General features: G+C 37.2%; 1 protein-coding gene across 2 annotated transcripts in view; it reads right to left on the reverse strand.

Annotated features, from left to right (window-relative positions):
- LRRIQ3 (leucine rich repeats and IQ motif containing 3) overlaps nucleotides 1-15,748 on the reverse strand; it is a 138,385-nt gene that overhangs the window by 110,578 nt on the left and 12,059 nt on the right. For both annotated transcript variants that reach the window (XM_020968580.2, XM_020968579.2), the window contains one exon: nucleotides 15,058-15,381. In XM_020968580.2, coding sequence (XP_020824239.1) covers nucleotides 15,058-15,381 — 324 coding nt within the window. The remainder of the gene's footprint in view (nucleotides 1-15,057; nucleotides 15,382-15,748) is intronic.

Consider the following 15,748-nt stretch of genomic DNA (forward strand, 5'->3'; position numbering starts at 1 on the left):
ATGATGAGAAAATAAGGCAGAAAAACTTATTGAGGACCAATAATTGTGCTTCATATTTTCATCCAAAATTTATTATTTGAGCTCCTTGGTCTAAAACATTAAGAGCATTTTTTTTCACATCTTTTCTTTCCTTATAGAAAGTTGTGATTATTTGAATTCATGAGAACCTCAAAGCATCTCCAGAACTTACTATCTTCAAGGCAAAATTTAATGCTTGCTAACTATTTTAACTAATGGTACACTTCAATATTTAAAAATATATATACATATATATGTATGTATGTTGTACTGTCTTTAAACTATATTACCACTATGCTCCAGGGTAAAAAGCATTGGGTCAAAATAGTATGGATTCATTATGATTTAAAGGAGCTGTATTCATCAGTTTATTTCTAGAATATATCAGTAATACTGTAGATATCAATTCTTGGACACTAAGGATATTAGCTATACACACAAGATAATGTGTATGTGTGTGCATAGAGAGACACAAACAGAAGCAGCTACATATATCTAATAACCCAATATAATAAAACTTTATATATAGACAGTAAGATATTAATATATACATTATGCATACATACATGCATACATACATGTATGTGTGTATGTGTGTATGTATGTATATATGTATTTTTTGGTAACAGGACATCTAAGTAGCATAGTGCTCAGAGCACCAAGCCTAGAGTCAGGAAGACTCATCTATCTGAGTTCAAATCTGGCCTCAGACACTTACTAGCTGTGTAACCCTTGATAAGTCACTTCACTCTGTTTGCCTCAGTTTCCTCATCTGTAAAATGAGCTGGAGAAGAAAATGGCAAACCCACTCCAATATCTTTGCCAAGAAAACCCCAAGTGGGGTCATGAAGAGTTGGACATGATTGAAAATGATTGAACAACAACGGCCTTTTTCTCTATACATTTGTAAGTATACATTATACCTATCTCCCTATGGTAACATATTTTTAAGATTTCTAATCTCTATGAAATTTTCCATCCATTGTAAAATAGCTAATATGAACACATTAAAGCCATCAGATAAAAGATACTCAAAATTGCTCTACAAAAAGCAAAATATTCCTAACAATGTCCTTAGTAGTCTATCCTCTTTTATAAAAGAGGTAATAAAATTAACACAAAAGGCAAGAGGGCTCATTAAAAAAAGCTGGTTAATTTCTATCCTACCTGTCTATCAGGTACTGGCTTTGGAGTCAAAATAGCTATAATTGAATCCTGATCTTGCTCCTAGCCAGATGAACAACACTGGACAAGTCATTTCTACTTCCTGGGCCTCAGTTTGGTTATCTATAAAAATAGGTCTCATGATAATGAAGAGCTCTTCCAACATGAATACTCTCTGATTTTATCATTCCCTTGCTTTATCTCACAAAATACTGACAATCTCAACAGGTTAGAAATGGAACTGAGTACCTATTTTGTAGAAGAATTGTGGTGTGAGTTTCTGAAAACACAAATTTCACTTCCATGTTGCGCCCATTTTAATATTCTTGGGGGAGATTTTTTTTTACAAGTATGACAATCACCCTGGAGCAGGGCCACCTTAGCACCCCCACATTCCAATGAAAATATAACTGCATAACTAAGGTGAATGCTTCTCTAGCTCTTGCTGTTTTCTCTTTCTTCTTGCCTCTTCCAGGACACTGATCCTTAATTATTCCTTTTACAACTTACATCTTTAATTGCTCCATCAGTACTGGTTAACTACAAATAATGGTAGATGCCTGTAAACTTAAACTCAACATGTCGAAACTCTTCATAGATAGTTTCATTTTTAACAAGGGTGTTAATGTCATTCTCTAAGTCATAGGATCTTTAAGGTCTGTAATTATCCCTGACTTCCTTTTTCCCCAAGATCCAATACATTTCCAAGGCACAATGATCAGCCTTTCATATTGTCTTACGACCCACGCTGTCCTTCCCATTTCCACTGTCACTAAGTTGAAGCCTTCATCACCATATCCCTGAAAAAGAACTTAATATTCATTCTCTCTCTCTCTCTCTCTCTCTCTCTCTCTCTCTCTCTCTCTCTCTCTCTCTCTCTCTCTCTCTCTCTCTCTCTCCCTCCCTCCCTCCCTCCCTCCCTCCCTCCCTCCCCCCTCCCATCCATCCTACCAACTATATAACCAGTTTAACCTCCAGGAAATGTTATTTTGTCTTCATTACCCCACTACTCAATAGCTTTATTTTTTAATTAATTTATTTTGAATTATCAACCATCACTTCCATAAGCTTTTGAGTTTTACATTTTTCTCCCCCTCCCTCCCCACCTCCCTCCTCAAGATGGCACACAATCTGATATAGGCTATACATATACATTCCTATTAAACATATTTTCACATTAGTAATGTTGTAAGTAAGAATTAGAACCAATAGGAGGAACCACCAGAAAGAAGAAAACAGAAGAAAAAAAATTGCAAATAGTATGCTTCAATCTGCATTCAAACTCTATAGCTCTTTCTTCGTATGCAGATAGCATTTTCCATCATGAGGCCTACTCAATATCTTTAATGTCTAAAGAATAGGACCTGAGTTCCCTGGATTTGCATTCATACCTTTTGTATTGTGGCTTATGTTTATACTGACAGGAGAGTAGGGACTCATTACATATTCCCCAAAGCTCCCCACTTCTGACCTTCCCTATTATTACCCAGGTCACCACAAGCCTCCCCTTCACACAGGCTTTCAGCCTTAATGACATCCTCAACACCTTACTCATGATTACTCTATATATCCAATCTGTTACCAAGTCCCACCATTTTTATCTTCACAAGATCTGTTGTACAGTTCTCTTATTTATAGTCACGCAGCTGCTGCCCTGGTGCCAAGCCTCATTATCTTAGGCCCAGACTATTGCAATAACCTTCCAGTTTGCCTCCCTGCCTCAAATCCATCATCAGTTCGGCTGCTAAAGTGACTTTTCTAAAGCACTGAGTTGACCATGCCACAACCTCCTTCAGTGAGCTCCAGTTGTCCCCCGTTAAATTCATGACACTAAGTCCTCTGCTTCTTGTGTAAAGCTCTTCATAGCCTGGCCTCTTCCTGCCTTTTACTCCAATTGATACTCTCTACCAACTGGCCACACTAGCTCCTCCTTGCCCGATGCTACATTCCGACCCTGCGCCTTGTCTGGAATGCTCTCCCTTCTCACCAGGTCTCCCAGAATCCTCCTCTTCCTTCCAGACGCCGCTCAAACACCTTCTTCTATGTGAAGTCTTTCTGATCTCCACAGCTGCTAATGCATGCCCTCCCAAATGCCCTTGTATTTACTCATTTATTCTGAACATGTTCATATATGTACACACATATACACACACACATATATATGTTCCTTGAAAGTAGAAACTGTTCCATTCTTCATATTTGTGGCCTCAATTCTTTAGCACAGTGCTCAGCATAAAATAGTTCTTTGTTAAATGTGAGATGATTGATTGGCTGATTATTACCCTAAGAAGAAAAAAATGGACTTTTAATAAAATAGAGGGCTTTCAAGCATTTCTGAAGAAAAGATTAGAGCTGAGCAGAAACTTTGAAATTCCAACCCAGGAGTCAACTGTAACTGTCAGTGATTCAGTGTTGATGGACTAGTTACATTCTAACAGAGAGAAGAGATAAGTATTGCTTGTGACTTACAGCATCTTTTCGTGTCACAGAGCGAGGAAGAAAAAGATGAACCCAGAGACTGGTGCTGATTTTGTTCCATTTTGATAGTTTTAAGAGAGAAAAAAGGGAGGTGAAAATGTATTCATTGTTAGGAAAGATATGAGTAGAAAGGAGGAATAATTATTTCTCATAACTGGTATATATAAGAAGAGTAGGTAGATGAGCACCTATCTATCTATATCTATATGTATGTAGGACTGAGTGGAAGGAGATGACATCTCATGAATACCATTCAACTGAACTCAACTAAGAGAACCAGAACATGCAGAGATGAAGAGATGAGTGTAGACACACATTAAACTTAGCAGGCAAGGACAGAGAGGAAGGAAATGGGGAGGGGCTTGGATGGAAAACAGAGAAATGGAGTCAGGTATAAAATAAATACAAGAAAAACAAATTTCTTTATCAGAAGGCTAATCATAAATGGAAGATTAAAGGAAGGAAACTGTCAGAACCACATTGTAGGAGAAGAGAGAGTGATGGAGTGTGACCATGTTCCTTCTTTTTCACCAGCTTCTTATGAAAAGGGTTTTGGACAGAGGTTAGTCAAAGAAAAGAAGAGAAAAAGTAAGAACATATGATGTAAGGAAACACAAAATTGACAAAGATAATTGTGACCATGAATGGGATGAGTTCACCCACAACATGAGAGTAGACAGTAGGAAGGACTGGGAAGCAGAATCCAACACTATGTTCTTTAAACGAAACACAGTTGGAACATAAACAATCACATGAAGTTAAAATGAAAGGCTATATGTATATGTATATGTATATGTATATGTATATCTATATCTATATATATATATATATAAGAATTTATTATATGTGATGGTGGTCTCAAAAAACCATACGCATGGAAAGAATTTTAAAAACATTAGTTATGATACATCTCATGTTTACTAAATCAAACAGAAAGGAGCACGCATATTTCTCAGCACTTTGATGAAACACCCACGCTAGTCACCATGCTCTCTTCCAACACAAATCAACCCATGATTTGCCAGACAACCTATCCATCTTGTCCCAACATGAATATTCTCCGTCTTTTCTCTCCAGCTCCATGTTAGTCAAATGATTTCATTGAAAAACATTACAACAATGAGCAACAAAGCAAAATGGAAAATGGGCTTTTTGAATGTAGCAAAAGCATGTGACTGTGCAGGACTCCACCGAGCCTGAGGGAAAGGACCCAGTGCCCAGCTGGGGCCACTCTGACTACCCAAAAGTCAGCGCAAGTATATACCTAAGCTGATGAACCACGAATTGCTCAACATGGGAGCTCCCAAGAAAATGACAATTAGAGGAAAGTAAGTCAGAAAGTGAGTGATAAGGCAAATGGGGGTGGGGGGATACTGAAATTACCTAAGATTCCGGAAGCACACTTAAAACCTTGAACATAAATAAATCCACAGGGAAAAAAAAAAACAGTGACAAAAGAAATATGGCCTTCGGATCCAGTAAATGAGTCCAGGTATTTATGAATAAACACTGGGGAAAAAAGGAAATGATCTAGCACTTGAAGACACAGAGGCTCCTGTAGAAGTTGAGAACGAGCGAAAAAGCCGTGCTATGCCTGAGTCATCTAAAAGAGAAAAGAGAATTAAGATGGCAGCGTTTATGTCCTGCGCAGCAAAACTAGTGAGCAGCGCAGAAAACCTGGAATCTGAAAGGGCCAATCTCACCAAAGAAGCTCACGAGAGAATGAAAGACTGGGAATGCAGATGCACTGGAGTGAAAGAGAAGCTGGAAGAAGAGAATGAAATTTTTGAAAAAGAATAATTTTAAAGAATTATACTCACTATGCAGGCAAAACATATAGCTCTCTAAGACAGGATATTCAGAGACAAACCAAGGATTGTAAGTCTCCCAGAAGAACATAACGGGACAAAAACAAAACAAATTAAAAAAAACCAAAACTTAATACATGATGCAGGACATTATAGAAGAGAGCTGCTCAGAACTTTTGAACATAGAAAATGAAAATCCAACTGAACACTTTCATAGATCACCCGCCTCTAGAAAAAATCCAAGGGTACAAACTCCAATTTTTTTTTTTAATATTGCAACACTATCCTGCACTCACTAGAAAAAGGAGGAGGGAACGGAATAATGTGTTTCACAGTGCAATGGTGCTCAGGATACAGATCAGGTGACCTATCCTGCAAATCCTGACCTAACATACAGGACAGATGGATATTCAATAATAAAGAAGATTCTGAAACATTTTTAGAAAGACACCAAAACTGGGGAGGCAGAGCCAAGACAGTGGAGCAGAGACACACTCAGTCAAGCTCTCCTAAATTCCCCTTCAAATACCTCTAAGACAATGCCTCAAATTGAATGTCAGATGAAATGCTTTTCCAGCCCAAGACAACTTAAGAGGTCGGCAGGAAAGTTCTGTCTCATAGGGTGATGGAGGACACCAGAAATACATCACAGGTCACTGAGGCCCTGCTGAAGGTGTGTCTGCACTGGTAGCAGCAGCGGTATATTGAGCTAGTAGCTTATGGACCCTGGGTGTGGGTGCAGAGAAGTGGTGGGAAGGAGACTGTAGGGGAACCTTTGCTGGTGCTGGGGTCAGGACTTGGCTGCATTGGTGTACAGTCATTTCAGCCATGTCTGACATTTTGTGACCCCAAAGATGCCGGAGTGGTTTGCCATTTCAAAAAATCTGTTCTCAGACACTTACTAGCTGTGTGACCTTGGGCAAGTCACTTACCCCTATTTGCCATAGTTTCCCCATCTGTAAAATGAGCTGGAGAAGGAAATGGCAAACCATTACAGTTCCTTTACCAAAAAACAAGGTCACAAAGAGTCAGAAACAATACATATACTGAAAGGAAACCAATAATATTCAAATACCCAGCGAAATTGAGCATAGCCTTTCAGGGGAGATGGACATTCAATGAAATAGGGGAGTTCCAAATCTTCCCGATGAAAAGACCAAAACTCAACAGAAAATGTGATCTTTAAATGCAAGATTGAAGAGAAGCATAAAAAGGTAAACCGGAAAGAAAGAAAAAAAAAACATGTTATTAATAAGGGCAGACTGTTTACATCACTACCAGGGAAGATGACACTTGTAACTCTTGAGAACTGTATTGTTATTACAACATTTTAAAGGGGTATACATTGACAGAGGCCATGGGTATAAGGTGACTTTGATATGATGATAAAAAATCTAGAATCTTTTCCAATAAATACTGGAAAGAAGCAGTGATGCCCACACTCCTCACTATTTTTAGCTAGGTCAGGGAATGCTGGCAACAGCAGTGAGACAACAGAAAGGAATAAAAGAAGTTAAAGAGGAGACAAAACTACCCCTGCTTTCTGGAAAGATGATGGTTTACTTAGAAAATCCAAGAGAATGAACAAAAATGTTGAGGAAATAGATTCATCAAAGTTGTAGGCTACAAAATAAATCTTCAAAAATCAACAGCATTTCTATTTAATAATAACAAAACACAAGAAGCAATAATAGAAAGAAAAATCCCATTCCAAATAACTACAACATGCATAAAATACAATATGCCAGCCTCCAAAAGGACACAAAAGACTCGAACAGATTCAACTAAAAATTGCTCCTTTAAAGAAATAAATAATGACTTCAACAGCTGGAGACATGTTCAGTGCTCCTTGCTAGGTTGTACCAACAGAATTAAAATGACATTACTGCCAAAATTAATTTACATGTTTAATGCTATACTAATCAAATTACCAAATGGATACTTCGTAGAACTTGATAAAATAATAATGGAATTCATTTGGAAGAACAAAAGATGGAGAATAACAAGGGAAATTATGAAAAGAAGTGAGACTGAAAGAGAAATAGCACTTCCAGATTTTAAGCTATATTATAAAGAAGAAGTCATAAAAACCATCTGGTATTGGTTAAAGAACAGAGATGGCGATCAATGGAACAGATTAGACAAAAGAGATTCAATAAAATCCCAAAACCCAGTATTTGGTAAAGCTAGGATAAACATAAATTACTTTTAGGGAAAAACTCCCTATTTGATTAAAAAAAATGGGAAAATTGGAAAGCAGTCTGGCAGAAATTGTTCTTAGATCAACACCTTAAACCACACTTCACAATATGTTCTCCATAGATATACGAGTTTAATGTTACAGATCATACAAGAAAAGAAATGAGAAGAGATGTAGCTCATAAACCTCTCACAGATATGGATAGGAACTATATTGTTAATTAAATAAGATACAGAGGTAATTACAACAGATAAAATAGATAACTGATTATCTGAAACTGAGGAGCTTCTGCACAGACAACATTAATGTACCTAAGATTAGAAGGGAAGTGTTTGAAAGAGGAAAAAAATCTGTGTCAAATTTATCTAAATGGTTTGATATCCAAGATGCTTGTTTAAATACATACGTGCATATCTACATCTATATATAAATGCACATGTGTATATGTGTGTGTGTGTGTGTGTGTGTATACATTTATAGTTGTTAGTCCTTTGTACTTGAAGATCGAAATGACATCGTGATGTTGGTGTCAACATTCAGCATATTCAACTGCAGCTGATCAGACCAATACGAGCTGAGAAGGCTGTACCCCAGGTAAGTCACAAAGAGTCCGTTTGAACATTTGAGATGCAAATGTTCCCAGATTTGTACATCTCATGCTTCTTTTGAGCTACTGTGATTCTGCTTTGCTCATCAAGCCCAGTACCATTTCTGAGGCAGGCATGCTATACTGGGCAGTCCTGCGCCAGTCTCGCATGTCTCCCAATCAATACCAAAGTTCTCCAGAGAGACCTTGAGTGTATCCTTGTACTGCTTCTTCTGACTTTTGTGTGAGTACTTGGCTTGTGTGAGTTCTCCACAACATAGTCCTTTAGGTAAATATACAGTTGGCATTCAGACAACATGGCCAGCCCATCAGAGTTACTCTGTCTGCAGAGTTTGAATGCTTGGCGGTTCAGCTCAGTGTCCAGCACGTCATCTTGGCAGGTGATCTTCGGAATCTTCCTAAGACGACTCAAATGGAAGAGAGTCCATTTTCTGGCATGGCGCTGGTCGACTGTTTGAGTTTCACAGGCATACAACAATGAGGACAGCACAATGGTTCTGTAGGCCTTCAGTTTGGTAGTCAGTCTAATACCTGTTCTCTCCCACACTTTCCTTCAGAGACACTCAATCATTGAGCTAGCTCTGGCAAAGTGTGCATCAACATCATTATCTACATGGACATCCCTGGAAAGTATTTGGCCAAGGTAAGTGAACTTATTGGCAGCATTTCAATCAAAGTTTCTCCATTTGCTGTAACCAATGGTTCTACATATGGATGGTGTGCTGCTGACTGATGGAGGACCTGTGTTTTCTTGATGCTAATTATCAGGTCAAAATTAGCACGCATAAACATACAAATACATACATACACACATACGTATATAGCTATACATATGTGTATATATAGAGAGAATACTGAATATACTTATAGTTATTTAAGTCATTCTTTTTTTCTTTAAAGAAGCAATTCTTAATTAAATCTATAAAAGTCTTTTTGTGCTTTTGGAGGGTGATTCCCAGATGTTTTACACATTTTGTAGTTACCTGGGGTGGGATTTAGCCATATATATGGAAAATGCATATCAAATCACACTGACCTTTATTTCCCACCCTGCAAATTGGCAAAATTGATAAATAAAAATATCAATGGCCAATGCTGGAGGGGATGCAGAAAGACAGGCATACCAATACATTGTTTTGTTTGTTTGTTTGTTTGTTTTTTAGGCAATTGGGGTTAAGTGAGTTGCCCAGGGTCACACAGCTAGTAAGTGTCAAGTGTTTGGTCTGAGGCCGGATTTGAACTCAGGTCCTCCTGACTTTTGGGCCGGTGCTCTATCCACTGTGCCACCTAGCTGCCCCACACCAATACATGGTTGATGAAGCTGTGAAATGGCAAAACCACAGAGCAAAGCAATTTCAAAATATGCAAATTAAATGACTAAAATGTCCATATCCTATGAACTAGAGACTCCTTTACTGGGCTCATACCCCAAGAGAGCCATCAACAAGAAGAAAAGTCCCCATGTTCTCCAAAATATTTATAGCAACACTTTTTGTGACAGCTAAGAATTGGAAGCAAAGACAACGCCCATAAATTGTGGAATGACTAAACAAATTGTGCTACTTGAATGTAATATAATATTACTGTGATGTAAGAAATAATGTGTGTGATGTATGCAGAGAAACATGGAAAGAAACATTAACTGATGCAGAGCAAAGTAAGAAAGGCCAAGAAAACAATATACAAAGGGACGACAATTACATTAATCTTTTTTTAATAATATTTTATTTTTTCCCAATTACATGAAAAATAATTAACATTTTTTAAGTATTGAGTTCAAATTACAACCCTCCTTCCTTCCCTTCTTCCCTCCCTGGTAAGCAATCTGATATAGGTTATGCACGTGCAATCATGTGAAACATTTCCATATTAGTCATTTTGTCTTAAAAGACAAAGAAAAAAGAAGGAAGGAAGGAAGGAAGGAAGGAAGGAAGGAAGGAAGGAAGGAAGGAAGGAAGGAAGGAAGGAAGGAAGGAAGGAAGGAAGGAAGGAAGGAAGGAAAGAAGGAAGAAGATAGTATAGTACAATCCATATTCAGACCACAACAGTTCTTTCTCTGGAGGCAGAGAGCATTTTTCATCGTGAGTACTTTGGGACTGTCTTCGTTCATTGTATTCTGAGTATAGTTAAGTCATTCACAATTCTTCATCATAAAATACTGCTGTTAATGTGTAAAATGCTCTTCTCATTCTGGTTTTCACTTTGTATCATTTCACGTAAACGTCTTTCCAGGTTTTTCTGAAATCATCCAGCTTGCAATTTCTTACAGAATAATGATATTCCATTACAATCATAAACCACAACTTGTTCAGCCATTCCGCAACTGATGGACATCTCCTCAAGTTCCAATTCTTTGCCACCACAAAAAGAGCTGCTATAAATATTTCTGTACAAATAGATTTTTCCCTTTTATTTTAATCTCTTTGGTATACAGACCTAGCAGTGGTATTGCTAGATCAAAGGGCAGTTACAAATTGTTCTCCTGAATGGCTGGATCAATTTACAACTCCACCAACAGTGCATTAGTGTCCCAGTTTTCCCATATCCCCTTCAATATTCAAAATTTTCCTTTTTTTTCATGTTAGTCAATCTGATAGGTGTGAGGTGGTACCTTAAAGTTGCTGTGATTTGCATTTTTCTAACCAATAATGATTATTATTAATTAATTAAAGTATTAATTGCTCACGTGTAGGCTGAGCCAATATAATACAATGATAATTATTCCTAAGTTAATCTACTTATTCAGTGTTATACTAACCAAAATACCAAAATATCATTCTATAAAGCTAGAAAAAATAATAACAAAATTCATCTGGAAGAACAAAAGTCAAGAATATCAAGGGAATCAATGGAAAAAACTATGAAGAAAAGTAGCTTAGCTATACTAGAACTCAAACTGTGTTATAAAGTAGTAATTATCAAAACAAGCTGGTACTGGCTAAGAAATAAAGTGATGGATCCATGAAACAGATTAGGTACACAACATAACGTAGTAAATGATCATAGAAACGCCTAGTGTTTGATAAATCCAAAGAACCAAGCTTGTGGGAGAAAAACTCATTACTTGACAAAAATGCAGGGAAAACTAGAAAACAACACGTCAGAAACTAGGGATAGACTAACATCTCACACCACACACCAAGATAAGGTCCAAATGGGCACGTGACAGACACAGAGAAGCTGACGTCATCAACCAGAAATTAACATCCCCTCTGTGGTACTGTATTTTGATTTATTTTGTCAAACATCATCCAACTCTACTTTAATATGGTTTGGACACACTCAGGAGTTTTGAGGCTACTTACAGCAGTGAGTTGGACACTTGTCTCTTAGACTATATTACAAAGAAATCACAATCATACGTATCTGATACTGGTTAAAAGGCAGAACAACTGCCTAACTGAACAAAATAAGTACACAAAATTCAGAAGGAAATAAACATAATTGGATCAGCTCACAAAAAGAATAAAAGATATCTACGTGGGTACAGACTTTTTTTAATTGTTAGTTAAATTGAAAAAGTCTAGCAGAAATTTGGTTTCCACTAACATCTCACACCATATACCATATATGACCTAAATATAAAAAGTCAGGTATTAAACAAATTAGAAGAGACTGGGAACAAGATATCTTTTATAACTCTAGAAATGTGAAGAAACCTTGACCAAATAAGGTATAGAGAGCTTCACAAGACATAAAATGCCCAATTTTAACTATATTAAAAAACATCATAAATCAATGATGTTAAAATTTGACATGACCTATGAACTTTAAAAAAAATGGCTTTAGGTTCAGATTCTTAAAATCCATCCACTGCTTAGATTCTTACAATCTAGCCAATAGCTCACTAACATGCAGACTCCTTAAGAGTCTGCCCAATATGACAGATGTTCTAATAAACCTTGTCTTTGGCTGAAAAAAAAAAGGCTTTAAAGTACACTTCTCTATAAAGACGTGTTATCCACAATATGTAGGAAATTTATTAAAATTTTTAAAAATCCCAGTAGATAAATGGTCAAAAATCAAAAGGCAGTTCTGAAAAGAATGTCAACTTATGAACCATATGAAAAATACTCCAAATCATTAATAAACTAGATGCAAATTAAAACAACTCTTAGCTTTCAGCAATTTGGAAAAGATAAGAAAAAAGGGAAATGGCAAATCTTGGGATATATGAGGGTAAGCACAACATACTCACCCGTCTTGGTAGAGCTGTGAATTGATTTAACAAACTTCAAACACAATTTAGAACTAAAGGTGAAAAGTCCCTAATGCCTGCATATCCTTGGACACAGCAAAACCACTCCTAGGTCTTATACTCCAAAGAGACCAAAGGAAGTGAGAAAATATATTCATGCACAAAAACATTCCTAGCAGGAATTTTGTTAAAGCAAAAAAAAAAAAAAGGCACCAAAGGGAGTGCCCATCAGTTAGGGCATAACTGAAGAAATTCTGGTTTATGGATGTAAAGAAACAACAGAATGTCACAAGAAATGATGGAATGTGGTTTGTTCTCAGGCATTCAGAGAGCACTTACTCGGTGCCGTGTTCTGAGGACACAAAGAAAAGAAAAGCTTGTCTGTGACCTAAAGGGGCTCAAGGTCTAATTGGGGAGGCAGTATGTAAATGATGATCCATACTGGAGGTGTCAGTCAGTAAACATTTATCAGGGGCCTGCTATCCTGAGGATACAAAGAAAGGCAAAAGATGGTCCCTGCCCTCAAAGAGCTCACAGTCAGATGGAAGAAAACATACAAGAAGAAGTTTAAAAGGGGACAGTCAGAGAAAGAAGATACCTGGGGGAGGAGATTAGCATGATGGAAGAGTCCAGAGAAGCAGAGTTGGAGGTGAGGAGACTGCTGACCTGGGGGCCCTCCTGCAATGGGGGTTCTGAGAGGGACTTCTAATCAGGAAGCCCCAGGGGCATAAGGTACAGAAGAGGTATATACAGTATGAATGAAAGGTAAGTTCAGACTGAGAAATCCCTTGTGCAGAAGGTGGGACTCGATAATGCAAAGCAAATACATAGAACCAGCATAGCAAGCTCCATACTGCTTACAACAGTGTGAGACTTTGAAAGACTCCAGAACTCTCATCATTACAAGGATCAACCAGGACTCCAGGAGACTGAGGATGATGGATGCTTCCCACCTCTGGAGAGAAATGTCTGGAGATCTCAAATGAGGTAGACATTTTCACACATGGCACTGTGGGCATTTTTTTTCTTTACTCTGCTTCTTTGATTTTTTTTTCAAAAATAATGATAATGATAAATTGTGGTTTTGCATAAATTAAATTCCCCTGTCTGGATCCCCCTCCCAGAGAGCCGGTCTTTATGTCCAAAGATGCAGATTTGTAGATATTTATATGTGGATGTGTATATATACGGATACAAACGTTAACAGAAGATATAGATAAGGGGATGGAGAGAGAGAGAGAGAGAGATGGACATGGACATAGCCACAGAGATATAGACAGACAGAGTTATGGTTACAAAGATACAGACACGGATATGGCTTGAGATAGAACTGTGGACATCGCTACGGGTGTGTCGACACACACACATACATGCATATACGTGTGGGGGGGTGGGGTTTGAACGCTGCTGTTCGGTCGTTTCACTCAAGCCCGTCTCTTCATGACCCCTTTTTTATTGGCAGGGGAGGTTTCTTTGTAGAAATACTGGAGTGATTTGTCATTTCCTTCTCCAGCTCTTTTACAGATGAGGAAACTGAGGCAAACAGGTTGAAGTGACTTCCCCAGGGTCACACAGCTAACACATGTCTGAGGCTGGATTTGAACTTAGTTCTTCCTGACTGCAGGCCTAGTATTCTATCCATCACACCACCTAATTGCTATATTTATAGATACAGATGTAGAATATGGATATGTTTAGAAAGAAACACAAGGGTAGGGGCATAGATATAGATTATGTATTGCTATATAGCTATCAATATTAATCTGTCCCTTCAACAATCCTCCTACCCAGTTGAGTACATTTTGAAAAGAAGGAGGAGGAGAGGGAGGAACGGGAGGAGAAGAAGAAGAGAAGAAGAGGAAGAGGAAGAGGAAAAAGAAGGAGGAAGAGGAGAAGAAATGGAAAATAAAGTCCTCAATATATCGATGCATAGCCTGATAAAAGAAATCCCCATGCTGATAACAGGACTCTGCTTATTAATTATCAGGTAGGATTTTTTAAAATCTTTTATATTAATTGTGATGTCAAAAAAGACAAAAGAAAAGGAAACATAAGAGCACTAATTATTTTTTTAAGATATTGAACTTTTTCCATACTAAAATAACTAGCTATACTTGATAGAGATTTAACATGCAAGCCTTATCTATCTTGCATATATGGAAATATCTGCAATTTTTTATCAAATTAATAATAATAATGATGATGATACAAGGTAATTGAGGACAAGCAGGGGATGCTTTGTTTGTTTGTTTCTGTCTCTTAGGCCCTCAGCATTAGGCCTTTCACCTAGGGGTCTAATAAAGTCTTGTTAAATGGAATTAATCCCATCCTTTCCTCCCTCCTCCATTCTCATTGGTCTGAAGTTATGTTCTTTTAAGTCCAACCAGATTTCTTTGGGCCAGAAACTTAATAACTTTCACAGTTTCTATAAAACTGTTAATAACTTTCTCAATAATTTATGATCCCTTGTATGATTTATTAAAATATCTCTAGAGTGTACATAATTTCAGTACATCATTCAAAACTGAAGTCTCTGCTATCTAATTACTCCATTTATACATGGCAGCCCAAACCAGACACTCACCTTTATCACCTTTGAAGTGATATCACATAAAAGCCGTTTGTTGAGTGCTTTGAATCTTTCCGGAAGCGTGAAATTCTCAATTACTTCTTCATCAGAAATCACATACCGGTCCAGGATTTTGAGTGACCATATACTATTGACCATCACGTGTCTATAACCTTTTTTTAGGCTCACTGGGCAGTCGTACAAAGTGAGGGCAATGAGGTTTGGGCAGGTGGATAATGAACACATATTTTTTAGTTTTACAAATGAATTATCATGAAGATACAGAAGTTTTAATTTCTTCATTTCACCCCAAAATTTCTTATCCGGCACAATTCTTATCTGAAATAACATTGAAATACAAAACTTGAAGTTAATTTAATAACATCTTTCCTTTAAAATGTGTAAGAGCAGCAATGCATTGGCTTACAAAGTATTCACACTTGACTAGCCTACATACACAGTACAATAAAACCATGGTTAATGAGAGCTTAGAGAAACTGGATTATTTTATTTTTGAGGGTGCAAAGCACCTTAAGCCTACTTAAGACTACTTAAGGAAACCCAAAGACCAAAAAGAAAAAAAATACAACTTTAGAAATTTTTCAGAAAGAATTTGTGTAAATTATAATCATTGAGAGTATGCAAAATTTGATCATTTCTGCCTATTAAAACAGACTTCTGAATAGAATACTAGTGCCAATTAAAA

This window comes from Phascolarctos cinereus, unplaced genomic scaffold (genome assembly GCF_003287225.1).
Source record: "Phascolarctos cinereus isolate Bilbo 61053 unplaced genomic scaffold, phaCin_HiC Scaffold_5;HRSCAF=322, whole genome shotgun sequence".
Classification (NCBI taxonomy): domain Eukaryota; kingdom Metazoa; phylum Chordata; class Mammalia; order Diprotodontia; family Phascolarctidae; genus Phascolarctos; species Phascolarctos cinereus.